The 27,923-nt window shown below is 40.5% G+C and overlaps 1 protein-coding gene across 4 annotated transcripts in view; it reads left to right on the forward strand.

Moving 5' to 3' along the window:
- kctd1 (potassium channel tetramerization domain containing 1) overlaps nucleotides 1-5,112 on the forward strand; it is a 12,043-nt gene extending 6,931 nt beyond the window's left edge. For all 4 annotated transcript variants that reach the window (XM_037982080.1, XM_017422561.3, XM_037982079.1 and 1 more), the window contains 3 exons: nucleotides 35-179; nucleotides 1,048-1,353; nucleotides 4,088-5,112. In XM_037982080.1, the coding sequence (XP_037838008.1) occupies nucleotides 35-179; nucleotides 1,048-1,353; nucleotides 4,088-4,249 (613 nt within the window). In that variant the 3' untranslated portion in view covers nucleotides 4,250-5,112. The remainder of the gene's footprint in view (nucleotides 1-34; nucleotides 180-1,047; nucleotides 1,354-4,087) is intronic.
- The last annotated feature ends 22,811 nt before the right edge of the window (nucleotides 5,113-27,923 follow it).

The raw sequence follows: 27,923 nt of genomic DNA on the forward strand, positions 1-27,923 counted from the left end.
CCCCACCTCCCCTCCTCCCTCCCTCTCTGTGCAGAATTGGTCGCCTCTTTGATGGCACAGAGCCTATAGTTCTGGACAGCCTGAAGCAGCACTACTTCATTGATAGGGATGGACACATGTTCCGCTACATTCTCAACTTCCTCAGGACGTCCAAGCTCCTCATTCCAGACGACTTCAAAGTGAGTGGATGTCCATCGTCTAACTGTATAAAGTGCCATCAGCCAGTCAGCAGTCCTGCAACTTAGCGCACACAGTAAATGCTAAGGCTGTAGAACGCCTTTGGTCGAAGGTACAACTTAATGTGCTGAAAACGACTGCCGGAGGAGGCAAAACAGCAGGAATCTGCCAGGGGAAAAAAAAAAGCTCAATTGTGATGTCTTCCCACATCAACAGATGCAATTTGATCACTTGCTGTTAATTTGTTCAGATAGTTGATGAAATCAGTGAGCCTTTCTGTAGGTGAATCCGAGCAGACTTGTGGCCACATGGTAATCCACAGATCAGTTTGCATTGAAGTGTCCATAGATGGTGGCGTTCACAGCATGTGACACATTAGCATTCCATCTTTTTACTCATATGTGTCATTTAGTCGGTAATTACTAAACTTGCCCTGGGAGAAAACAAATAAGCACATTATCTGATGGACTGTCCACAGTGCAAGTCAATCAGTGGAAAGTCTGCCAGTTAAAATAAGCAAAGGCTCAAGTTCAGCCGAAGGCCATTTTCACATTTGGAGGATTTTGAGAGAAGCATGGGAAAACTTGAGTGCTCTGCAGCCTAAACTTTACCGCCCAGATGGAAAAAGATGTTCTCTTCTATGCATTGCAGCCACGTGCTATATGCCACCTAATTATTTTTGTAATCATTGCAGAATATATTCTTATATAGCATTTATTGCTTGTTTACTCTCAGTAATAATTAGCCTATTATTTTGTTCTGTATCTTGCTCTACAGTATTGCTAGATATTAAAAAAAAAACAGCCAAGTGTTCTTTTCTTTCTCCTGGATCCTAAGATGTGAAACCCCCCTCTGACCTGTTTTCCTCAGGACTACAGTCTGCTGTACGAGGAGGCTCGATACTTCCAGCTGCAGCCCATGCTGGCTGAGCTGGAGCGCTGGCGCCAGGACCAGGAGCTGGGCCGGGTCTCCCGCCCCTGTGAGTGCTTAGTTGTGCGTGTTGCCCCCGACCTGGGCGAGAGGATCACGCTTAGTGGGGACAAGGCCCTGATTGAAGATGTCTTTCCTGAAATCGGCGATGTCATGTGCAACTCTGTCAACGCCGGCTGGAACCATGACTCCACACACGTCATCCGCTTCCCACTGAACGGCTACTGTCACCTCAACTCTGTCCAGGTAATGGGCTCCTCGTGTCATGATGTGATTTCGGTGTCTTTAATTAGGAGCATTTTAGTTTGTACTCAGTCTTAAATAAATAACACTGACAGTTTTTGATTTAGAACATAAGCCTAAAAGACTGAGGCGATGTGTTCATTTAGCATCTTTTCTTGTGTCTGATTGCAGACGCTTAACTTTTTTTAATCTGACCAGGTCATTAAAAAAACCCTTGCAGAAAAATGGGTTCTTTAATGAAGTAATCAAAACATTAACTTGGCAAGTTATTGTTGCATGTGTACCACAATCATTACTTTTCTGTGTTCTGATTGGAATAATGATCCTCATTTTGGCTCCTCAGCTGGTAGGCACTCAGGTTCAGTTCCCTATTTCTTAATCATCCGTTGCAACATGAGCTTTATGAAACGTTTGCTATGACTTGGGAATCAGTGTCACCTGTTCACACAAACAGATCAAGAAGAAACTGACATCCATGCCCTAATAAAAAGAAAACTGACTGACAGGAAGTGGAAGAACGCAGCAATTTAGAATGCACTGAAACACTCAGACACCCTTAAAATGATGTCTTAATCAGGTGTAGGCCCAATTCATCTCTTCTGTTTGGGACTTTACAGGTGAATTTAGCACATTTTGATCAAATCTACATAATACTGGCATATTCCAAACATTTGTATTAGTCAGAGAAATGCTGCTATCTTGAAGAAGTCAGAAAAGGAAAATAAAGTCATGTTGAGTACTGTAAACATAGACTTAATGTGCAGACACTTATGCAGAGATTATCACATTTTCTTGACTCAGACCCACAAAAAACGTAATTCAAACAGGATGTATTGACTCCTAAATGATTATTGGATCAGTGCTGAGTGAAATCAAACCTTTTAGTGGCTTTTATTCACCTTTTTGCTAGTTAATGTGTGTGCTTATGACATCCAAAAAGCAACTTTTGAGGCCATTTCTCTTTCTCCAGCAATTATTTGAGGAAGAAAAGTTTTAATTTATATTTTTATTGATCTAAAATGTCTTTGTATTGATAAATATGTAAAGTATCTGGGAGAATAATAATTGTTGTGCCAGCAAACTAGATGTATAGAGTATTTACCATGGATGATAAACTGTCATTTTAGTAATAAGCATCATCATACATTTGACACTTGCTTTCACCTGATTATGATAAAGCTCAACAAAAACATGCATATTGCATCAAAATCTTCCCCCATTCTTAAACTTCATTGTTATAATCAGCTTGAATTTGGCAATAATTCATGTTTTGTGATTACATATTGATACTCCACTGACTTATTAATGGTAATATCCTCAAATGTGCATCAATAACTCATGAAGAGGAGGCAAATTAGAGACGATTTCACAAAGATTTGGATTGCGTCTCCATCCGAGGAAGTCAAATCTTCCAAAAACACACAAACAAAACCCGTCTCTGAAGTGTGCGAGTAGTGGGGAGCAGGCAAGAGAGTGAGCATGCTCCCTGGCAGGTTGTCCCCAGGCAGGGCCCATGATCCTGTTTGGTTATTAAAGCACGCCGGCGGTGAATGCTGTATCTGCGGCTAATGGAGGCAGAGAAGGGAGGGGGGTGGGAGAAGGAAGGGGAGCAGAGAGAGCTGCCAGCAGTAGGGGGACCTTTGTAGTTTTGGCGGAGGCTTGGGCCTGAGGGGGAAGAACTAGGGAGGGGGGAGGTTTTGCTGAGCAGCCCGCACTAAGCCAAGTGGCAGAGAGAAAGCCTCTCTGCTCCCTGGGGCCTCTTCGATGGAATGTGATCCTACAGACCCCCCGGACACGTCTGTAGATGTCTGCAAGGCTGCAAGATCAGAAACAGCTACACACACCCAGAGACAAACACACACACACACACACACACACACACACAAAAAACAATGAAAGGGAGGCATGAGGCAATATGAGAAGCTCTTTGTTTTGTGAAAGTCTTGTGAAAGTCTCGTCCAAATTCCCATCACAAGCCGTATGTTGCCGCAGCTTAGACTCAAAGCTATTTTCAGTGCTACAGTTAGCACTAAGGCAGGAGCAGATTATTGCAGTTTTGTGTTTTCCAACCTCGGCAACCTCGCTGTGGAAAAACAAAAGGTTAGAGGTTACGTTCAAGTTTTAACATTATACTTTATAATGAGTTAAAAAAAAGAAGGTACTGTTTGTCACAAGAAAAGAGATATAATATTTTATTACGAGAGAAATTACATTTTCTGTGAAAATGCAGGGTGGATGCTGAGTGCTGAATGACAGCTGAAAAAGGTAGCAAAACACTAGCTAAAGGTAGCAAAGTACTGGCTAAAAGCTAAAAGTAGCAAAAGGCTAGCTAGAAGCTAAAAGAAGCAAAAGATTAGCCAAAAGCTAGAAGAAGAAAACACAAGCTAAAAGCAGGAAAAGGTTAGCTAAAAGTAGCAAAAATAGAGCCAGTATGCTAAAGCAAATTTCTAAAATAACCTATTTTCAGGGAATTATTGTGATTTGAATGTATTTCTATGGAGAAAATATTTATAACTAAAGTTAGATATTCTGAAGAGTATAAAAAATACAAAACTAAAAGTCGTAGCATCCATCTCCTGAATGAGCTGAACGGTTTGATTTATGAATGGCTAAAATATCGCAAATATCGCCAAATATGTACAGGAAAAACAAACGAACCAAGAAACAATAGTGTGAATGCTGAATCAACATTCACACAATTACCTTCAACATCCTGTTCCTTCCATCTTCTCCTCAGGTTCTAGAGCGTCTCCAGCAGCGAGGCTTCGAGATCGCTGGCTCCTGTGGAGGAGGCGTGGACTCGTCCCAATTCAGCGAGTACGTCCTGAGGCGGGAACTGAGGAGGACGAGTCAGCGAGGACCCAATTCAAACAGGATAAAGCAGGAGCAGCTGGACTAGAAACCTCCAGAGCAGTAGGAGGCGCTAGACTTTTCTGTAGCAGCCAAAGGCTCGAAGCTGCAGAACCCTGTGGACTCTGGTTTTTCTTCATTTCCTTGTTGATGTTTCTCTTTTCTTAAACTCCAGAACCGCCTAGAGAATAAAAATGAAGTGCAGCAGGAGATTTTTTTTCTTTTTTTTTTCTTTCTTTTTTGCCATAAGAAGATACAAGACATTTGATAAGTTTGAGATTGCAAAGACATTTGTGATTGTCTCGTCCCCATAAACCAATTTAAAAAAAAATATTTATATATGCTGGATCCCCAAACAAAGTTTGTTTTAAAACTTGGAGCCTACATTAGGTTAAAAATGATTTCTAACTCACCAGTATAAATTAAGTCTTTTATTGCTGATTTAGTGTGTTGCATAGTTTGTCATCAGTGATTTTGTTGTCTCACTAGCGCATTTGGCTTTTCCTTCCTTTTGAAAAGAAAAAAAAATTGTGTTGCTTCAGAATGTTTCAGATATATAAACTTAAGTTCAACAGAAGCATTTTTTTACACTCAGTATGATGTTTATTATTATGAAATTGATGAAGTGGATTTATGTTGACTGAGGTCATTTCAACAGTTCATGTCATAAAATGAAAATGACTTTAGAGTCATCAAAATTACATTATAGAACATGTAAAATATTATGTTGCACCATTTGCCTCATTAAGTTACACACCTGGGACTTATTTCATTGGACCCTGACTTCCCTGACCTGTAAATTTTTCATTGTACTGTACATGTCTTTGTGTTTTTTACATTGAATCTTTTTAAAGCAAACGTCTTGCTTCAAACATGACTGAACAGATTAAAAGCTTATTGTACTTATCCAAACCGAGATGACTTGTATTTGTAGCACATGTTGATATGAAGTTGGATATAAAGTATTTCTAAGATTATTGAAATGCCTACGCTCCTTAGGTTTAAGAGGAATGTAGCAAAAAAAAAAAAAAGAAAAGTGAAATAAATCTCAGCTAAAGTTGTAATGTTGTGTGATTGCTGTTTTTAGAGTGTGGCAGTCGAGGCAAGGTGGATAGTAAGTATATTCTTAAATTTGATTTTACCTCGCTAAATGTTTAAAGTGGCAGTTTTTTTTCTTTTTTTTACATGATGTAGTGTTTTTGCTTTTTTTAACTAGATAGGTAAAGCAAACTTCACAGCCATATTGTACCTTGGAGGATTTCTTCTGGTGCACCAACACAGGCCAGTCTTTACTTAGTTATATTGAACAGAGTCGACTTCTCCACGCAAACCCTGTCAGTTGTGCTTCCACAGATTCCTGCAGGGCCAAAATCCAAAGTGAAATCCCACATGGAGGCCTGTCGTCTTGTCTTCGTCCCTTTTGGCAGAATCTCCGCTTTCTTTGACTATCTGCGGTTTATGCTGTATGTCTTCCTTTCAGGCCTCTTTGCCCCAGATTTTAGCTGACTGCTAAGAGCCAGAGGTGCAGCTGTGTGCGGTACTCAGCAATTCTTTATAATCAATAACAAAATGATTATTATTAGCACAGGTAAAAGCGACATGTTTAGCGCTGTAGGATCGTCTATTTTGTTTTTGTATTTTAGCAAAAAAAGGAATCAATGACAACAATTTAAAAAAATCATTAAGTAAGAAACAAAATCTGCTTAATTGATTCTCATATTGATTGTTATTGTCTTTGAAATGAAACGTTGTACGCAAAATTTGTGAATGGCCTCCAAGTACCACATGCTTTTGTTTACCTACGAAAACAGTTGAAAAGAATAAAAACAACGTCAGCGATGGCAACGTCCATGGAGGAGCCGTGTGAGATTGTTGGACAAATTGGATATGTTGGTACATATTTTCGCCTAGATTTGTTCAGTAAAGTATGCAGATATAAAGTAGGTTAGGTTAAAATGGTAAACTCAGAGGAAGTGTTTTGCTGTGAATTGACAATTTATCCACCATCACACCAGTCAGCGTGCTGGCAGTACATCTATCCATCCATCCATCCATCCATTTTCTTTACCCATCTCCTTTGTGGGTCACAGGGTCATTGTTCAAGAGGCGGGGTACACCCTGGTCAGGTCACAAGCCACAGGGCCACATAGAGACAAACAACCATTCACACTCTCACTCACACCTAGGGACAATTTAGAGTTCCCAATTAACCTAACATGCATGTTTTTTGGAGAAAACCGGAATACCCTGAGTAAACCCATACATGCATGGGGTGAACATCCAACCTCCACCCAGAAAAGCCCAGGCCGGGAGGCAGTCCTGTGACCTTCTCACTGGGAGGCAACAGTTCTTTCATCATGTGCTGGCAGCACAGCATCTGGGGGGAAAAAAGAGGCTAGTTTATATAAATCACAGACAATAAACAAAAAACAATTGATCCATCCAGTCTTGAAACCACTTCAGCCTTCTTCTTTTTTTCCATTCACTTCCTCCAGTGTCTCCTGGGAGCCAACCACTCCCAGATCAGCTGAGAAACAATATCCCTCAGGTAGGTTCTTGTTTGGCTCCTAAGGCCGCCACCCAGCTAGCCATACCTGCTTAACCTCATCAGGTGTCTGAACTACCACAACTGGATTTCCCAGTGTGGAGGGACTGCAGGTCTACTTGTCTAAACATCTCACTTTGCAAAAAAGAAAGAAAAAGAAAAAGAAATCCAGGCATACTGTACAAAAACACAGCAGATGATTGCATTGTTGAAGATCCAAAGGGCCCAACCTGAACAATGGTATAAAAGGACCTTGTTGCCCATTGTATTGTGTAGAAAAGTAACACGGTGGCAAAAAGAAAAATAAATACAATAAAATAGTTTTAATAACAGTTTAGTTTAAGTGATAAGATACTTTTTGTGCACCTTTTTCCAAGTTTGAAAAGCAGCTTGAACATAATGAGACCTTGTTCAGTCATATCACCTTTTGCTTCAGGCTAATCTGAAAAGGAATTAGACATATTCTCCTCTCAGGACAAACTCTTCTAAAGAAAACTTAGTTAGAGGAAAGGGGTTCAGGGAAGAATAAAGGAATCGGAGATCCCCCGATTCCTGATGTGTCTGTGATCATGCCTTTCTCTCTTGCTTTTAGTCTAGTGAATATTTCCAGTCATCAAAAGGCAGGGTAGGGCCTTGAGAAAGTGGCCATCTTTCCCTCAGTCCTCCGGCTCTGCTTACTCACCACTGGTGAAGGTCAGAGAATGGAATTATTCACCTCATCTTCAGATCATCCAGCCCTCACAGTGTTCAGTTCTGCAGTCCGGTGCAAAACATGGCCACTGTCCTTAATGATCGTCCTAACCATGTGCATTTATTAGGAGCTGCACGGGATTTAGTCTGACTCCATTTGCAGCTTTCTCTCTGATTCAGTGTTGATCCGTAGGTAATATTTTTGCGCTGTAGGTGCCTCCCACCTTTATTGAAAAAGCCTCTCGGCGATTTTATGCCAGTAAGATAATTATAAATGTAACCTGTGGCAAAAAAGCAAAAACACAACTCCCACATCTCTCCCTTGCCATTTCTCACTCTCTTTCTACTTCTCTTTCTTTCTCTTCTTCCCTCCCTCTCTCCTTCAGCCTCGGGAGCTGATTTCAAATTTTCAAAGGTATCTCATGGTGAGCCTGTGAGATTGAAGGCTCATAAATACCTTTATTATAATATAATGGTCACATAGTTCTACCCATTATTTCGAGTAGAAAAATTAGTTCATTTGTTTGATGAATGTCTTCACACAGGTCTTAAATGTTCTTAGATGGACAATGGCTGGAAGAGTAATATCTCAAATGGGCGCTCACAAGTAGAATAATATGTCACAGTGGCTTTGCTTGAGTTGTACAGATTCAAGTTGATGTGAAAGGGTTTTAAGCTCAGCAATGCATGCTTTTAGTTTTGCAGAAGCATCTTTTTGCATAACGATTAAAGCCAACATCACTTTCTCATGAACACGCAGGCTCAGACGTGATTCCAGCTTTTTCTCACAGACAGCTTTGACAATTTCAGTCCTAGAAAGGTAGTCAGAACATCTGGAGCAAGACAGAGACTAAAAATCTGACTCATTATTCAATGGAGGTGGGATTACTTTGTGCAGGTGCTCAGGTCATACTCGGTCAGTCAGAGCAGAGGAGAAGTTAGGATCTATGCGGGGTTGCGCTTTAATAATCGCCCGACACCATAAGGCGAAGGCGGACAACGTTTTTGCCTTTCTGTGTGTGTGTGTTTGGGTGAATGTGTTTGTGCAGCCGCCTGTTATCAAAAAACTCATGAACCACTAGATAAATTTTAATGAAACTCTCAGAAAGTAATCATTGGATGTACCTTCACATCTGACTGCTTTTGGAGTCAAGCAAGATGGTGATTACAGCCAACTGACCTTAGCAAACACAAAAATGGCTCAGTCAGTTTTACAAATATTGAGCTACAGTTTGGTGTGATAGTAGCTGAGTCATTCACAACACATACTTTAACCATGATATGTCATGATATTACAAGCAACTGCGCATAACTAAGTCATTTCTTGACATAAAATGGTCTTGGTCTAAAACTCTGGCATGAAAGGTGGCGGGTGATATGCATTCCTTTAAGGAATATTAGGTCTTTAAGTTACTTAGAGTGGTAGCACGTTAAAGGTAAAGTGCCAACATGATACTGTTCTGTACATGTGACTTTTTATTCATCATCTTAATTTTGCTCGTAAACATGTTTTGGCTAATTTCACTGTCCAACTGGGCAGCAACAACCTCCAGGGCTGAGAAAAGAGTGTAATGAAGAGATAATAAAATTAGTTCCTCAGCGGACAGTTGAGCCCGTCTTCAAGCGATCCCTTATTCCCACAAAACTCAATATTAAAATGATAAATTTTATAATGAAAGTAAAGAGCCTGACACAACAATTTCTTTTGCACTATAGCTAGTTTTCCAGCAGAAGAAGCTGGAAACTCTTTTAGTACATTTTTCTTTGTAAGCACTTTCCAAATTGAGCTAAGAGTAGTTAGACTGGTTTAATTTAAATCACATACTGAAACTGTAGTCTTTACAAAAACAACTCCATACAAAGTTTATAGACACAAGAAATTATAACCTATTTAAATAAAAAACATATGACTTCTTGTTTATAAGGACATTCACGTGAAGCCTTAAATGATGTCAATTGCCACAACAGTAACATCTTAAAAATATTTTATTTTAGCCTTGAGTTTTGTTTGTTGGTTCTTTGTCTGAAACCATTCAGGAAGTGGTGAAAGCGCTGTCATGTCTTGGTCGTGTCTTGATGTGTTACCAAGGCAACCAGCAAAATAGTGTCATTTAATGTGACAGAAACAGCTTGAAAAGAAAGGGAAAACAATAGCCTAATCCATGCATGATCTTTTTCTACTTTATTTCTCAAAATCAACCATGAAAGAAGAACAGTTCAAAAATAAAATAATATAAAATTGATCTCATATTGGCCCAACCATAAACTGAAAAAAAAGAAAAAAATGTTTATGTGATACTTTGCCAACAGACTGACACATTTTATTAAATAGTTAAATGTAAAATTTTAAGAATAAATCTCATGTGAACAGTTAGAGTTTGGAGTATCTGATGGGGATGACTCTCAGCTACTACCACGCCAGATTTTAGCTCAATGTCTGTAAATTTGGCTGAGTTATAGGCATTTTTGTATTTGCTAAGGTTACATAGTTGTGGTAGCCATATTAAATGGGGTTGACTCCAAAAGTTAATCTGTTGTAGAAGTTCATTCAATGACTACTTTCTGAGAGTTTCATCCAAACAAACAAACACACACACACGCAGACACCTTCAGCAATGGGTAATCAGAGAGGAAAAAAGAAAGTCTTTGACAGTAATATATTCAACTAAACTCTTTACTTTTATCTAAATATTTGTAGATTAAAACAAGTTGAGCACTTTGTAATGTGCACATACCCGTCATGATGCTGAATGTAGACATTACATGTGTTTTCTTTGTCAAGTTCTAAATACCAGCCAAAAAAACCTGCTCTGATTGGGCGTCTGTATGTGACAAAACTCCAAGTGGGGAATTTATGGTAGTGCTCCACAGCATCTAATGCTTTGTATTGTTTATTTATCAGTCAGGCCTTGAATTATGGTGCGCTCGCAGTGAAGAATTTTAGACCGGACTACGGTCGCTGCAGGGCCATTGGCATACACTGTACACTGAGAGGGAATCATTTATATTCTACTCCAGAGGTAACAGAAGAACATGAGATTGGGAAACAGCTCAAACACCACTCTGCTTGTGAGGCTTTAGGCAGAAAGAAGTCAAGCTGTGTGTTTTTTATTTTATTTTTTCCCAAACCACATTCAAGCAAGTTCTGATTCTCTTTTCACCTCCCCCCCTTTCCCCAAGTTGTCCAAAGATCTCTTAATACACACAGCGTGCCGTTTTCAGCTGTACCTTCATAGTCACAATTATTAGTCTATCCTGTATGGCTCATTGAAGGTGCAATGGAATGCTGGCATCAGATGAAATTTTCAGCAACAATACAACCTGACCACTGAAGCTGCATGCAAAATGCTGAAGGTGCCACATTGAAACCGGCACTGAACAAAGCCTGGGGGCTGTTTTCAGCTACTGAGATAATTGCAAATAGCAAAGAAACATCAGCAAACTTGCCTCCTCCTTTGCTCTTTTGTTTTGTTCCTTCTGTTTTCTCTCCCTCCTTCGACTGAGAATTAAAAGCGATACTTTACCTTGATTAAAAAGGCTAAACTACCATGTTGCTAACCAGTAGCAAGCCTCTTCTGCGCCAGCCTTTCACGTGGGTAGACCTGCATGTAAGGAGTGCTCTAATGATTCTGGAGCTTGCCATTCGAGGGCCACCCATCCATCATAGCGCTAAGGCCAGCGGCTTTATTATAATACAGAGGACAGACATGCTCCGAGGCTATGTGGGACACAATAGAGGTCTTTCAACAGACCTATAAATACATGATCTGTCAGAGTTGCTGTCCTAAGGGCGCTCTCAGCCAGGCTCAAGCCCTCCGGTCGCCCATCACTTATGCTAAGATATGCACCAGCCCCGGGGCTAAAGCTAAGGCTCAGTTCATTTCAGCCCCTCATCAACCACCACATTCTCCCTCCAGTCATGAGAATAAATAAGAACAAGATGAAAAAAAGAGTGATTCATTATGATGGAGAGCAAAACCTTTCCAAAACAAACAAATCGACAGGGTGAAAATAAACAGCAATAGCCAGCTATTGACTTTTTTGCAGCATCTGATGAGCTGTTGCTGCTTAAAACACAACAACACACTTCAATATACTTCATAGTTATGACTTTATTTGACAAATGTAGTAAAAACCCTAGCAAACATCCCCACTCTTGCACACAAGTGCACAACAAAAATAAAAATCTGATTGATATGTGGCAGTCAAAAGTGGCACATGTGTCTCCTGTTGGTTCTTCCCCCGGTATTATGTTGTGTGAGTACATTTTAAGTAATGTGCAGCTCCTCCTCCTCCTCCTTCTGCTCCTCTCCTTGACTTATCTCAGGTGAGAATCACTTTTTTTTTCCCTGTTGCCTTCAAGCTAAGATCAGCAATCTGGGAGTTGGGTGTGTTCTTTTAGAGATTAATGTGGATGGAAGCTGTTGCATGTTAGAATTATAAACAGGTGAACACTTTAACTCTGCATAATTCTCTATCTCTGTGCCAACTTAATATATTAAAATCGGATTCTTCCCTCGGGCAGAAAACCAGACGCAGATTATGTCCAGGGTGCGGTGAGTGGAAACCCAATGACAAATCCCACCACTCTTCCAGCCATGATCACCTGGGCAGGAGGATGCCATTTATCTTTTTTTGTTGTTTTCACCTAATCCTGGCATTTAAGGGTGTGATTCTAGCTGCTGAAATAATAAGTGCTGCTAAAGCGCCTGGTGATGTGGTAATTCAGTGTTTGCACTGGGACACACTTTACTGTATGTGCAAACAACACTTTTTCGATGCTCATGTGGATCCTGTAAGTTTTCCTGTTCCCATTTTGAATGCCCCCCTTCTTTGAACTCTCCAAGGCTCTCTGCAGGCCTCTAAATTGTAACGGTTAATGTTTATAGTAGCTGGTGTTCTCAACTTTACATTTTTTGTGTCCATTATCCTTTACTTTTACACAGTAACACCACAGCCTCACTCCTCATCCGCCCTCATCCTTAAATCACTTTTCTTCTTCTCCCATTCTTCTTTACCCTTCTTCTTCCCTTCCCCCCCTCCCGCCAGATCTCGCTTTGCCACAGCTGCTGCCTCCTGGCCTTACCCAAAGGCTTCAGGAGGCTTCCCAGCACCCCTCTCCTTTCTCCCCTGCAGCCAAGAAGGAAAAGCAGGCAAAGAAGGAAAATAAAACTTGAGGCGCACCACACAAGGCCATCTGGGTAATCTTGTTCAAAAGGCTCGAGGTGATAGCTGCAATTTACACAGGCAAAAAGAAAAAAAAAAATAGAAAAAAAAGAACAGACCTCATTTCCATACCCACCAGCCTCAAGGAGATGAAATTGAATAAACTAAAAATTAGAAAAGAATTACAGTAAAACCAATACGGAATATTCAACATTAGTTCATTTTGTCCTTGTAACACCCCCTCTTCACACGCGCACACTCCTTCTGATGTCCTAAGAAAAGGGAACAAGTCAGGCTGACATGAAGGTACCATTGACAACTCAAAGCGGCACACGACGACAGAGACACATTTGTGTGCAAACGCTGAAACAGTTCCACTGAAATCCACTCGCAGACACAAGCACACACAGCCGAGGGGGGAAACAATATTTGTGATGAAAGCAAATCAAACTGAAATCCAACATGTTAAAGTCAAGTTGATTAGTGTGAAAATGTAAAAGCATCCTCAACTGGCATATCCCACAGTCATAAAGATATGTTAATTTGCAACTTAATGGCTGAAAGCATCATTTTGCTTATATAAACCTTGAAACATGCTGCATTTCTAAAATGTGCCTTAATTTAATGAGGTAAACACCACCACAAAACAATAAATGCCCCAATTAAAGAACAGGCATGAAGAGAAGTGTCTATTTCCCATTTTGCCCCTGCGGACATATGTACCCAAGCGTGTCTGTGCACTTACCCACACGCGGAAGCATATGCATCAAGTGCAGCTCATAAACATCTTGTTTCACATATGCAGCTTGTTGTTTTAGATGTAGGTTATCTGGTGTGAGATCCAGGCTACGTGTTTACGGCAATATCACGAAGCTAAGCACACAAGTGGGTTTGCAAGAGTGTGTTGGGTGAAGGAGTGTGTTTTCCTGCTTGTTTCAGTATATGTTGGAGTGCAGCTCTAACGGCATGAAGTAACTGTATAATTAGTCCACAATGAAGTCAGGGTTACTGTTCATAATTGCATGCATGTCGCTGGAACATATTGTGCATTAGGAGGCAGGATATGCCATCCTCTATTCTTTCTTCTTTCTTTTCCTGCCTCTGTGTCTGTTTGTCATCTGGCCTGCTTCGCACCCCCTGGGGGGCATATCCCATCAGGCTTGCTGTGCTCCAATGTGTCCCGACAGACCTGATGTGATCTGAGTGGCTGACGGGTTTGTCCCTGCTGCCCGCTGTCTTTTCACTTCCCTGCTTCACTCACACATGTGCCTAAGTAACACACAACCTGATGCAGGCTGACTGGAGTTTGCACCTTTATGTGTGGAAAGCTTCCAGTCGGTGCATGCGCAATTATCTACTGCGCACACACACACACACACAAAAAAAAAACATGTTTGAAGCATGTGGCAGCTGTGTGCAATAACCTTAATCAGTATCTTGCAAGTTTAATTTTTATTTTAGAAATAATTCATGCGGAAGAGTTAGTTATGTGGGTATAAAATGTGAATGTTCAATTATGAGACCTTGCTGGAGAAAAACAATGCCCACTTGGTTCAGTAGCCATCTTACATACACTCAAAAGCCTGAGGGGATGCAGAAAGAGTGGGGGTTGGATACCATGAGACTAGGGCATCAAACTGGGGCTTAGAGACAGAGATATACCAACTGGAACCTTATAGCTACAGGGTGTGTGTCTGTACATATGAGTGTGTCTGCTCCTGTCCTCATGTTAACACAAACTCACACATATGGAGGGAGCAAGTGCCACAGCAAGAAAGGAAGAATGGTACATGGGGGAGGAAGGGGGGGGGTACTCTTTCTGTATGTTTCATTAAAGGCCTAACATTCATGGATGGAATCCATATCATACCTTTCATCCCTGAGTTTTAAACTATGATAAGAGAGGACGGAGTTATAGCAGTTTGGATCAAACCTTGTCTGTGCAATCTCGTGCAATATTGTGAGATCTTTTATGATGCGATAGCACTCAGAGAATATGTTGAGGATGACCTTCAGCCACTACCATTTGAAATTTTACCTCAGTATCTGGAAAAATAATCGAATTGTAAGCATTTTTGTGTTAACCAATGTCAATAAGCTGTGGTGGCTATCGTGAACTGAGGTGGCTCTAAAATTTAATCAGTTGTAAATGTATATCCAAAGATTACTGTGACAGTTTCATTCAAATCCGTCTGATATTTTGCTAACAGACAGGGCTGACACCAATGGTGCCAAATTTTTAAGGAAAAATATTGCACAATGTGTAGTGCTCAAAGTACTGTACTCAAAGTACAAAGTACTGTGTTAGTAATAGTGCTAAGCTAGTGCCACAAAAAACTTTAGGTCAGTATCTGTAAAATGATGATTTGGAGTTGTTTTAGATAATAAAAAAATTGCTTAGAATTGCTCTTAGAGGGGCCATGGCTTGAGTAGCTGTTAGTTTGACTCTTCCAAAACTACCATTTGCTGAATACCCAAACAGCTCAGTGCTCTGACTACAGGTAAGATACTGGCTGCTCATAAGTACTACAAATAGCTCCATAAAAAAAAAATAAAACTGGATTTTTTGAATTTCAATAAAACAAAGAAGACAAAAAAAGATTAAGAGAGCTTTTGCTGATAGATATCTGCACAATTCAGGCATTGCAGTACCATGCCCTAAGTTCAGTGTAGTGTTTACTTTTTAAATTTATTTATTTTTATCTGTGATTAACTACCTTACAGTAGATCACCTCTAGGGGCTTGTCACAATCCACTGCTTTTTGAGCCTGAAATCACAGCATAAAGGAATTTGCTGCAGAAAGCAGTGACAAAGCAATACTGTTATTGTGCTTGTATCCATTAAAACAGCACAAGGTAAGGTTATGAGCCAAAAAGACAGGTGTTTTCAATCTCGAATTTCCTCTCAGTGATCAACATCACCTTTAAATGATGGATAACTTGCTCAGTTTTACTACAGTGTGCAAACTTTTTCCACTTGAATAATTTTGCAGCTGTGCTGCTTTAAGATGACACATAAAGTTGGCCATTTCTGACATGATGTTTTGACACTGTCAACTTGGAAAATTCTTCCCTCAAAAGCCTAAGGACATAGCCGCCATTTTAGGGGGGCACATGTGACCCTTACGCTGTTTGTGATCATTCTAACTGACTCGCTGACAGAGAGGGAGGGGTTGCAGGAGGCCAGGCAGGTCAGGAGTCACCCGAGTCATGTGACAAACCCCACGGCACTGTTGGGAATGACAGAAAGACCAAGATGCAGAGCTGTGGTGAAGCTGCAAGCCCACGGGTGAAAAGGAGGTCAGTGGCCACAGGAAGCAGAGAAAAAGGGCCCCGAGCTACTGGCCCTAATGAGAGCACATCCCCTGGGGTGTATATCCCAGCAGCCTAAGTGCCACATGAAAAACTCCAATCTATGATGAGTGCTGCAGGCACAAGAGAGCAGCCATTTTCATGGTCCATTCCCTAAGCCAGGAGCCATCTTGTGAGGTAAACAAACCCAAACACTTAGATGTTCACCTTGGTATGGGGCCAGAGTCCCTCCATCATTCATACAGTGCTCTATGAAACCTTGTCCTACTAATAATTTTGTTTGACAGGCCGTTAGTGTTCAAAGCATTGGAAATGTGTTCATTAACAAGGTTTGTGCAAACAGAGAATTAAAATCAGGAACACTATAAGAATGAAAGAGAGAAATACGCTTGGAAATACACCCATAACATGAAATTATATCAAAAATAACCTTGAGCTCTGCCTAAGGAGGGAAAAGTTATTAACTGGGTTTTCGATTCTACCTTTCAATACATTTGTTAAAAGTGCCACAGTGTTCAATTATCACCCACCCTCGCACCTCCGAGACATAGGGTGGCAAGAAACCCCAGAGAAATCTGCAGGGTCGGGGTGGGGCCGCATGCACGTGACCGAACACATACACACATTTTCACACACAGCTCCCATTCATTCCCCTCTGAGTAATGGGCTTTCTGACCATTTGTTTAATACAGTCAACAAACAAGACAAGAGCTGGAGGGCTATTAAAGCACTGCCATACCTCTACTGAATGAGCACATGAAACACACGTGTATCTTCTCAAGTTTATACATGTTCACAAGATCATACACACACTAAAAAAAGCTTTTCCCTTCAGAGTCCTAAAAGCATTTGAAAGAAAACCTTTCTTTCAGATGGGTTTCATAAGAGCAACTAAGAACCACACCTAAATGTCTTTCTTTCATCTGTTTTCAATCTTCCTATTGGTCCTCAGGCTACAGCCTTGAGGCATGAGACTTGGAAGCCTGTATTTGCTCTGGAACCATTTATTGTGCCCTCCTCCCTCACGATAAATGGCAAAACGCCTGAGGAAGGGTGTAACTTGGCCTACCTGGAGTGCTGTGCCTTCACCCATCCCCCTTTAAGTGATAGTTGGGAAACACTCGGCAGCATTTCGTAGTGCTTCACAGGCCTTGAACAACAAAAACTACTTTGAACGATATCACTTAAATGAAGCCAGATTTAGCACACACATTTTACTGGGCTTTGTTCAAGCTGAGTTTGAAACGTAAGCCTGACCACAAGACGTCCTCCATGACTATCTACAAAGTGGAATTTTAAAAGCAAGGTAGATTTGTTAGGTCAAAGAAAATAAAGTTCAAACGAGCACTGAAATTGAACTTTTTTCATGTGCCAGCTGTTACAGCAGGAACACCAGAAACACTTCCTGCCAGCTAAAAGTCCTTAAAATACCCCCAAGCTTTGCAAATAAGGCCTCAAAGTCATTGTAACCAGACCAGTTAGGCAAATTCCTGATGGACAAACAAGATTTAAGTTGGGTTGTCTATACAGATTAAGTTTTAGTGGTTTTGTGCTGACTAAATACTATTCATGTGTACTAGAACTTTGGCAAAGCATAATTTATTTCTACTTCTGTTGCGATACACATTTGTCATTAAAATTAATTGTAAGATGTTTTCTTTTCTATTAGTACCCTTCATATTTCTATCTGGCCCAGTCTATGATCAAAGAAGTAAGAACAAAAGACCCTGCAGGGCTTGTTGCGCAAGGGTAATTTTTCTCAGGCGATCTTTCTCAAAAAGACAGAGTGATCATCTTGTTATTGGATAAGGTTTCTGTGCAAATCAAAGAAAACTTGGAACAAATTACCAGAATAATCATAAAAATGCATGAGAAGAAAAACATTGTAAAGAACAGCAGCGCTCAAATGTGTAACCACAACAGATGAGACGTTCCCTTTTTGGTAACCTTGGTATGTACAGTGATATTTAATAATGTTCTGTGTCCTTGTTTGATAAATTAAATAAAAATGAAAATAGCATTCCTTGATCCTTGATGGAATGGTCTCTTTTCATGCCAAACTTTTAAACAAAGTTCTCAGAGTTCTCATCTGCTAGCCCTTAGAGTATGTGTTGTGAATCACTCTCAGTTACTATCATATCAGATTTAAGCACAATATCTGCAAAAATGACTACAGTATGCCCATTTTTATGTTTGCTAAGGTCAATTAGCTGTTGCCACCATCTTGAATCAGGTTGACACTAAAGGTTAATTAATTACAGATCTACAGCCAATGATTGCTTTCTGAGAGTTTTATTAAAATCAGTCCAGTGGTTCATGATACATGTTGCTCATGACAGACAGGGTTGACTTCAAAGTCCGTTACATGATCGCCTGCCTTTCATAGTGGCGGGCGATGAAAAGAAAAGTAGGAGTCTGTTTCTGAGGATGATGATGTGCAGATGTGTGTATAAATGTAGAGTCTTTTAGTTGGTGGCAAAAGAGAAGCCATTTCTTTTTCAGCCCCCGAGCAGCAAACTTGGCATTTCCATTTCAGCGTTGCCTACGCAGCTGTTGAAACAGCAGCACATGCTTGGCTTCGTTTTTTTGGTTTCATTTTATTTCCAATAAATTGACTCTTGGCATGACAGAGGAAAAAGAGAATAAGTTTTGAAAAAAAAAATGCTCCTTTGAAAGTAGGTTTTCATCTGGACCACAGCGCCCGATGCTGTGGGATGTCTAAGAACAGTTGCACATGATGACAAAGTGGTGCTGATGCAAAGGAACTACAATCACAAAACAACAGAACTGTGAAGCCAGTAGTTTTAGTTCAGCTGTGCCATAGCAGGAAACTAACATCAATTTTTAACATGCAGATGTAGATGACATGCATGACAGGCCTTTATACCATGTAGGCAGTTGCAAAAGTTTTTCCTCTCAGTTTTCCTTCTGACCTACTAAAAGTCTTGCAGAGAGACCTCCTTCTGACTTCGACTTTCTTATTTTCTTCTTGCTGTTTTCAGAACCTCTCGAAAACTTTACACCACCGCTGCAAACTTTTGGACAGCGTGATCACCTCCAGCGAATGACACTGCACGAAAGAGGACTATAATAAAACAGTAGCATTAAAGAAACTGCGACATCTGCTTGATCTATGCATTTGTTGAACATCTCTTTGTCCAACTGTGCAAAACCAAGTTAGAACAGAATATTGCGTTCACTCTGATTCATGCTGCCATTCTCTCGGAACCGCAGAGTATCACCTTTCATTGCACCACGATAAACACTGTGAAACACATTTTTGTTTCAGTACCCAGCGTACCGTAATACTGTTATAAAGCAGTGTTTTGCAAATCTGACTACATTTTTAATGTGCCTAACCATGTAGTTTGAATGCCCATAATGAAAATTCTGCTGCCCCCACACCTAGCACCTTATAAGGACTTGGTTGCTAGTTTATATACACTAAAACAACATTTTCAGCATTTACTGTCAGCATCAATTATAGGTGTGTGCATAAAGAACTGCCACGAAAAGACACCTTGTGAGCCTGTGAGGGATGCCAAAGGCTTCAACAAAACAGCAGTATTTCACACCCTGGGAACAGGAACAGGTTTGCTGCCCACACATGAAAGCTCAGCGAGCAGAACGGATACATCAGACTTTCACATAAAATCAGGTGATCTGTTACCCTCAAGCAAAGGAGTGGGCTTGTCTATGGGTGCATTTAAAATGTAACCACTGTGGAGCAATTGGTATATGGGGTTTTATTTCCCTGATTTATTGCTCTGTTGTGCAAATGGCTGAAGTCTTTTACTTTGGCTTCTGCTTGAACCTTATTGGTGCTACATGTTTTCTTCTTTTTTCTTAGCTCAGTGAATGACTTCGATTACTCTCTATATATATTTTTCTCTATTTATTATTTTATTTCCAGTGAATTTAGAATATCTCAGTGATTTAGCAGTTATTACTGTTTGGTAAAAGATTAGATTGGGGTCAAAATTATCTTACCTTTGTTCAGATATACTTGTGTGGCAGAGAAAACATTTGCTCTTTGCATTTTTTTTTAGCTTGACTAGGACAATAGCCAATAACCACTTGGTGTGGATTATTTAGGGTTAATGACATTTCCTCTTGTTACTTTGGCATTTTGAGTGTCATACTAACAAGCCCCTTACCTGACTGCAATCACCTCTTTGCAAGTCACAGTGTTGCGTGTTTCTACTTGTTACTCCTCACTTGGATCAGAACCGATACACATGGTTAGCTGGGTAAGCTACGGCTAATGTGTTACTGTTCCAGCACTGGACACAAGAACACCGCCGCTTTGCCTTTTCAGATTATTAGCATTGCCTTTTGGAGAACCTTTTCAGCATTGCCGCTTTGCAGTTTTGGATGATCTTTGTAAAACTTTTCGTTTGCTAACTGTATCACAGGAACATCTCACACCACATGTCCAGCAGGCCCAGCTTCATTACAGACTTTGTGTCATACCTGACCTGGTCTGTATTGGATGGTAAAACTAATTCTAACCTGGTTGTGGTGTCCAGTTTATCAAAAGATAATTTGGCATGGGTGTGTCTGAGAGCATGCAAGAAAGGAAAGATTAGACTTTACTGTACAGATTACTTAAGTATTTGTGCATATGCCATTTATTTTATCATTTGCTTTGGTTTAATACTTGTCTTTGCCTGCTGGTCAAATCAGTTTACACTTGAAGGAAAGATTGACACAAAGAGTCAGTCAGGTCCATGATGTGCACCTCCATGTTGCAGAGATGTGGACCATAACAACAGTTACAGATTTTCTTTGTATTCTTATCATTATATTATTCTTTTTATAAGAAGGTTTTAGATCTTGGAGCCTATAGATGGATGTTGGGGTGGTGAAGGGGGCTGAAAAGAAGCAAGCAGCAGGCAGCTGGTAGTAGTGCAGAGGGGCAGGCTTTGCACCATTCATACGGCTACAATGTTTCCCATATTCAGAACTCTTCTACTATAGTGCTTATCATTATTATGGACAAGTGCATTTTCTTGTGGCTTGATTTCTGTTGCTTTTGTATTGCACTGTTTTTAGTGAATACAGCTCTAACTGTTGTTCACATTTGTTAGCTCTTCCTAAAAACATAGTTACAATCAGTTACTTTTAGTTTTCAGTCTTCACGATTAGAAGAGGAGACATAGAGATCCCTAGTCTAACCAGGACTATGGGACTCTAACTGCAGACTAATCCAGACAAACCACTGCAAAGCTATAAATACTTGCAATGACATAAATCATTTGCATGAGTTGCATAGATTACAAAGGGGAAAATTGACATAACCTAAAAAATTAAAGTCAAGCACTTTGTTGGAAAATGTTGTTAAAATTTGACTTTTTAGGTAATGACAGGCCATACTTATGTCAAAAACTGTTGAAATTAAAAGGTAAACATTAATGAAATTACAAAAACGTCACTAACAAGAACCTATTTGCTGTATTGGATATAAGCTTGCGAACAATATTTCTTCCTTGTGTGAAATAATTGAATGTACAGGCAATGAAAAAAAAAAAAGTCCTAAACCAAAATGAGCAATAATGCCTTCCCGATGGACTGCGAAAAAAAAAATGCTGGCATGCAGTATACACACACATGCACAGTGAAAGTTTTAGTGCTTAGGTTTGATTCAGCTCTTCATTAGCCACAGGGCCCAACTCCGGTTAGCTCCAGTATTAGGCTCAATTAGAACAAGATCCAATTAGAGGGCTCCTTTCCCCTGGGGCAAGGAGAGGCAGGAAATGGAGACTGAGAAATGTATAAGTCGACAACATGCGGACACAGCCAACATAAACAAACTTACTTTGTTGATCTCTGCTGTTGCTACGCAGGAGTCCTCTGGGAGTTAAAGTGCTGCTAGTCTAAGCTATGAGATAAAACAAAATATATAAAAAAAAGAAAAAAGGCCTGCAGCGTAACATGAACTCTGTGAACACAAGGGCTCCGACACCATGAAGGGAACGTCTGGGCCCAGAAAATGAAAAGCCCACAGGCGTTTTCCATTTACAGCTAAAAATCCAGCCTAGCTTCTAGCCAAGGTTTGTATCAGACTCTCAAAATGAACACTAACACTACAGGGGGAACAAATGAGTACTTTTCTATTGTCGCTCTATTAAATCTGTCGGTAATGGACGTATACTTTACTACTGATGGAAATCAATACTGTACAATAAGATAAAAGCCAAGAGAAAATAAAGAATGAAAGCAATAAGTAGTGAAAGAGAAAGAGAGAGAGAGAGAGAGAGGGAAAAAAGGGAAGATTCAACTTTGTGAATCTCAGCTCAGTATTTCTGTCCTCCTATCCGTGTGGTTTAGAGGTGGTGATGGCGGCGATGTTTTTGTGAGCTGTTTGGGCTTGCCCTTGCCTCAGGCCTCTTGTGTTCCTCCCCCGGGCGCCGTGCGAGGGAAATGGCGTGTGTTGCGAGGGTAAACCTTGACCTGCCTGCCAGGAGGCTGCACACGGAATGAAATGAGCACAAACAAAGCGGGGAGAGGGAGACGAGGAGGAGGGGTGCCAGACAACAGTGGAGGAGGTAGTTTGCCTCACTTGTATCACAGCTACACTTTTTTTTTTCCCCCTTCTTGTTGTGTGATCTGAGTCCGTGTCGCAGGGTGCACAACTTACATCCATGACAGGACACACACACACACACATACACATCTCAGTGACTGGGAGCACTCAGGTGTTGTGGGCGGCAAAGATGGAATGTGAAATTTGCCTTCATGTTCTGCCAAGTTGTGTTTTAGGGGGAGATGAAAATCCCATTATGTCACATGCCTAACTTGGCCCCGCAAACTCCGAAACTCATTTGTTAAATTAGGTTCAGATCTTAATGAGTTGCAAAGTGATTTTGGTCCTATAAGTCTGCAGAGGGTATAAATGTGTTGATACAAAGCTGTGCATCAGCCCTGACTCAAGGTTCACCGAAAACTAAATATCCAGGTGTTTACTTCTCTAATAAGACAAATGAATCTGCATACAGTAAGAGATATATTTCAAGATCTAGTCATCTTTACCCAGGGAGGATTACGTCACTTCAGAAGGTATAATCTTACTAAACCAGCATGTTGACAGAAGTGAGCACCACATTGCCATGCTTACCTGTAAAAAGCCCAGTGAAATCCATTGCATACTTTAGAGACAACTCATGAACGGAATAATTAGCACAGCATGCTTTTCCGCCTGGCTGGAAGTCTTTCTCGATAATGAACAAAGGAAAGGAAATTAGCTTTTGTCTCATAAAGTCACAACTTCAAAGATCCCTGCCATTGCATTAATACAGCTATAGCCTGCAGCAGCGTGGAGGAGAATAAAATAAGCACTCTAAGACCCCATTCCTATCAAGGTCTTTCTTAGGACAAATACCAGGACTTTGGCACTTCTGGACCACACGCGTTTGATTGGATGTGGAGCAAAGAAAGAGTCGAACCAATTTTCAAGCTCAAACCCATTCCCGCGTGCTTTCCTTCCATGCAGCTGACGTACACTTGATCCCATCAGGTCGAGGCTTCGGCTCAGGGCTTTCCCAGCTGTGGCCTCTGCGACCTATGATGGCTGTCTTGCCTAACAGCACTTTCCAGTCAGCTGCCCCGAGGAGTGTGAGTGGTGCACTTAACTGGTGCTGGGTCATCTGGGCTAGCACTGCTACATCACGCTGCATTGACAAAGGCCTCAAATAGCCCAGCATCTGTTGCAGACCCGACATGAGTGATGGTGACAGATGCATATTTGGTCCCAATTTGAATCAATAAGAGTTGGTTTCATCCAGAACCTTTTTTATTATCCAACAGAAAACTGGTGCACACAGTTGGTAACCTAAATATTTACACCCACAAGCAATCGGTCACCTGTAAACACCACAGAGTTTGAAAGAAGCAGCTCCAACCAAGGAAGGACAAGCGTTGTCCAAGGCACTCACTCCTTGCCTATCTGCTCCTTTATCTGCCAGGATCAGTTGTTAGTGCTGGTGGTTCTCCTCTCCTGTCCTCTGGAGAGAGGTGGCTCTCAGCTGGAGAGAGCTGCCACAGGCTATGCACCGTCTCCATTGTGTAGACAGACACACAGAGAGGCATTGAGAGACTCAGTGCAAGTGCAGAAAGGAGGGAAGAGAGGGAACACACCTGAGGGGACTTTCTTTTTTTTTTTTTTTAAATCTTAGTCTTGTTTTATTTTATTATTAACAGGGACGGTTTAATGCTAAGATATTTGCAAAGCCATTGTGGTTAGCAGGACTTAGTATTTACCTGAGGGACACTGTAGTGGAGGGGAAACAAAGGGCTCTCGGCTGGGATGCGTCCTCTCTTACTGCCCGAGATATTTGGTTACAGATGCAAGCTGCCAGAATAGCCAAAGCTTTTAGTTATTTACTACAATAATAGTTCCCAGGAAACACAATGCGAAGTAAGGAGGAAAACATAACAAAATAAAATTTATATGTAATAGATGGCTCCTAACTATGCTTAAGAGGCTCTAGTTAAATCCATCAAGTAAAATGTTCAAATATGAGTACCATGACAATTGATGAATTTTTAACAGGTTTGTGTTTAATATTCCCCAACCAAAGCAAGAACCAAGATAAGTTCTGCAGCATTTACTGAAATATTATGGATCAGTGATGAGTTAATAGATTGGAAACTGGACGCCTCTATGTTAATAATTAAAGTGCCATCCTCACACGGGTCCAGAATTAACACTTAATACACTCGTAGATATTGTAAAACTAGAAACAGCTTGAGGGCAAATAGGTATTTTGGTTCTACTACATATCAACAAAAACAATGTGATGTTTTTGTTTGTTCCAATTTTACCTTAACTGATCACGTTTTTAACTATTATCCATCTCAAAGTCATAATTAGACCAAGCTGGGGTGTTTACAGCATGTGATGCTCATCGTCATATATTTGACCATTTCACTTGATGCATGCATGAAACTCAGTCATAAAATAATAACTGTCATGTCAAAATAACAATTCACTGTTTTTTATTACCGTATAATACTTTGCTTTTTGGGGTCCAGACGGGTTAAATTATCAGTGAAATGATGAAGGTGCGTAAAACAGGTATGTTTCAGTAATTAGTGACTAATTATATGTTGCATGTGTTATACTTTTCAACCTTTGGTTCAGAGTTTTGACTCCAAAGGTTAGTCACTAATACACATCCTGCTATTGCATTCTGAAAGTTTCATTAAAATCTGTTCATGACGTTTTGATAACAGACAAACAGTTAATGTTACAGTTTTAAGCAAAGATCTGGGTTAGTGAGTAACATGTGGAGTGGGTGTTCCGACTCTCACCTACGACCAGACCCAATTTTAGCTCGACATCAGTAAATTTGACTGAACTGTAGCCATTTTTAACTTACTAAGATCTGTTAGTTGTCGCAGCCACCTTGAAGTGGCTTGGCTCCAAAAGTTAAACAGTTGTAGACGTACATCCAGTGATTGTTTCCTAATCATAACTATTCCGAACCTGGATAGTTAAAAACACCTTCTCTTTGGCAAATAATTCTCAACACTTTGTGTTGTTTTTGTGCTTTAAATCGGAATATGACTTTATCAGCACCTACAGTATCATTTTGTATTCTTTATTTTAAACCATTGGTTTAAGAGTAACACATACTGGCGCTATCTTGAAACAATCTAATGAGTTTAAGGGTTGGAGGCAGCTGTAGACCCTGGTATGATGAGGTATAGAAGTGCTTCCTGTGTGAGGTCGTATTTCTTACTTTACTCACGGGGCAAAATCTTCCCATAAACACAGGATTCAACAACCTAAAGCTGAGAACTTCATCTCAGACTGGGAGCTTTTTTTATGTGAAACTGTTCCTTTTGCTAACTGTTTGTTTAAAAACTGACAGGCTACAAGACTCCGTTTGACAGCATCTATTCATCTCTAGATGTCAGTTGGAGGGGGAAAACAGAGAACAAGGGAGGGAGTAAGAAGAAACAGGGTGGAGAGGAGAGGTGGATGAAGTGAGATTTTGACAGGAAGACCAGTAACAAAAAAAAAAAAAGTGAGACTGGTTTGTGTTAACAATAGGTGAGATTTACCTTTAGCTTTGAATCATATTTCAGATCATTCCCTGTAGCAGGTTTCAGAAATTCATCTAACGAGTGACTGGAGTGAGTGCTGATGTTTTCATCACTTTGGTTTTAATTATATGTCTCACTCAGCATAGTCTTCCTTCTACCCGGCTAATTTAGATTGAGATCCTTCCAGGCTTCCCCCTATCTTTCATTTCCCTCCCCTTCTTCTCTCCTCTCTGCATCACATCAGCCCCTTTGTAGAAAAAAAGAGGAAGGGAAAAAAAAAAAAAAACCTTCATGTCTGTGACTTTCTTGCCCTCCAGCGTATGAAGCCCTCTTTTATTTTGATCATCGCAGCACAATGGATTCATGCCATTCTGGCAACTTTATTCAGTATCAGCCCAAATTTACATACTGCTTAACAAGTTTGTGCGTGACTGTTGATGCCTCTGATCAAAGTGCTTTTGGAAATCTTTCTCATCTGATTTTTTTTTTTTTTTTCCCCGTCCTTCATTTTAAATGCATGCGGCAGACAGGCATCTTTAACTCAGGGGCAAAGAAAGGTAACCTTACTGCTGCACAAGCCCAAATGTCATCCAACAAGGAGGGCTCATGTCCCGGGGATAAGGATAATGTAATCTAAGCAGTATACAGTGTGCGACTGTGTGTCTTTGAGTGTGCGCGCGTGTGCGTATGTCTGTGCTCGCCTCAGTGTTTGTTGCAGGCTTGGGTTTGGGGGCGTAGGGAGACAGGGGGATGACAAAAGTCAAAGTAGTCATGTGTCATTTTTGGTGCTGAAGGGGCTGGGACCTGCCTGCAGGGCTGTCCTCTCTGTCAGATGCACTCAGATATCTGCGCTGAACTCTCTTGCTGTCTCTTTCTTTCGCTCTCTCCATCCTTCTCTCTGTCTTTAGCTAATGCACGCGCATACTCTCAGCTGCACGCTCATGCACTAACACACACACACGTTAACGCTCGAGGAACAATACAAACAGGATAGAACAACATTTTCTAATAAAACTCACAGAGGACATCAGTTTTTAAACCATCAACATGCACTTTCCTCCATGTACAACATTAAAGGCCTAGAACTCCTTGAAGGAATGCATATTGCCCGTCGCTTTTCATGACCGAGTTTTAGACTAAAATCATCTTGTGTTGAGAATATAACATTACATGTGAGAAGTCATGCTCAGAGTGTTGTGAATTACTATTAAGTAACATTTTAGCTCAATATCTGTAAAACGTACTGAGTAATATTTGTGTTTCTAATGTTGATCACCTGTAGCAACCATCTTGGATTGGATTTACTCCAACAGTGACTCACTTGTAGTTACTTTCTAAACGTTTCATTAATGTCTGTTCAGTGGTTCATGAAATGTTTTGCTAACAGGCAGTCAAGGTTGACGCCAACAGTTAAAACTAAAGTTTAAAACGAAGATCTTGCGCAATAAGTAGCACTTCGGGTACATGTTGTTAATGACTCTCAGCTACCACCAAGCCAAATATTAGGGCTATATCTGTAAAAATGACTGAGTTGTAGCCATTTTTGTGTTTTCTAAGGTCAGAAGACTGGCAGCCATCTTAAAGTGGATTGGCTCCAAAGGTTTAGTTACTTGTAGAGGTACATCCAGTAATTATTTTCTGAAAGTTTCATTAAAGTCCGTTCAGTGGTTTGTGAGATATTTTGCTAGCAGACAGAGTTCACACCAAATAATCAGTGGCAACATTTTAATTAAACAAAGCTCTTGCACAATTTGTTAGCACTCAGAAGATGTGTTGGTGATAAGTCTTACCCACTACCAGACCAAACTTTAGCTTTTAACCTAATTAAATTACGGTATTTTATGTGTTTTTGAAGATGAGTTAGTTGTGACAATCCTCTTGAATCGGGTTGACTCCAAAATGAAAAATTCCCCTTTTTACCTTTCTATTTTAACTGCGTTTGCTACGGGAGTAAACCTAG

Source organism: Kryptolebias marmoratus, linkage group LG20 (assembly GCF_001649575.2).
Source record: "Kryptolebias marmoratus isolate JLee-2015 linkage group LG20, ASM164957v2, whole genome shotgun sequence".
NCBI classification, from domain to species: domain Eukaryota; kingdom Metazoa; phylum Chordata; class Actinopteri; order Cyprinodontiformes; family Rivulidae; genus Kryptolebias; species Kryptolebias marmoratus.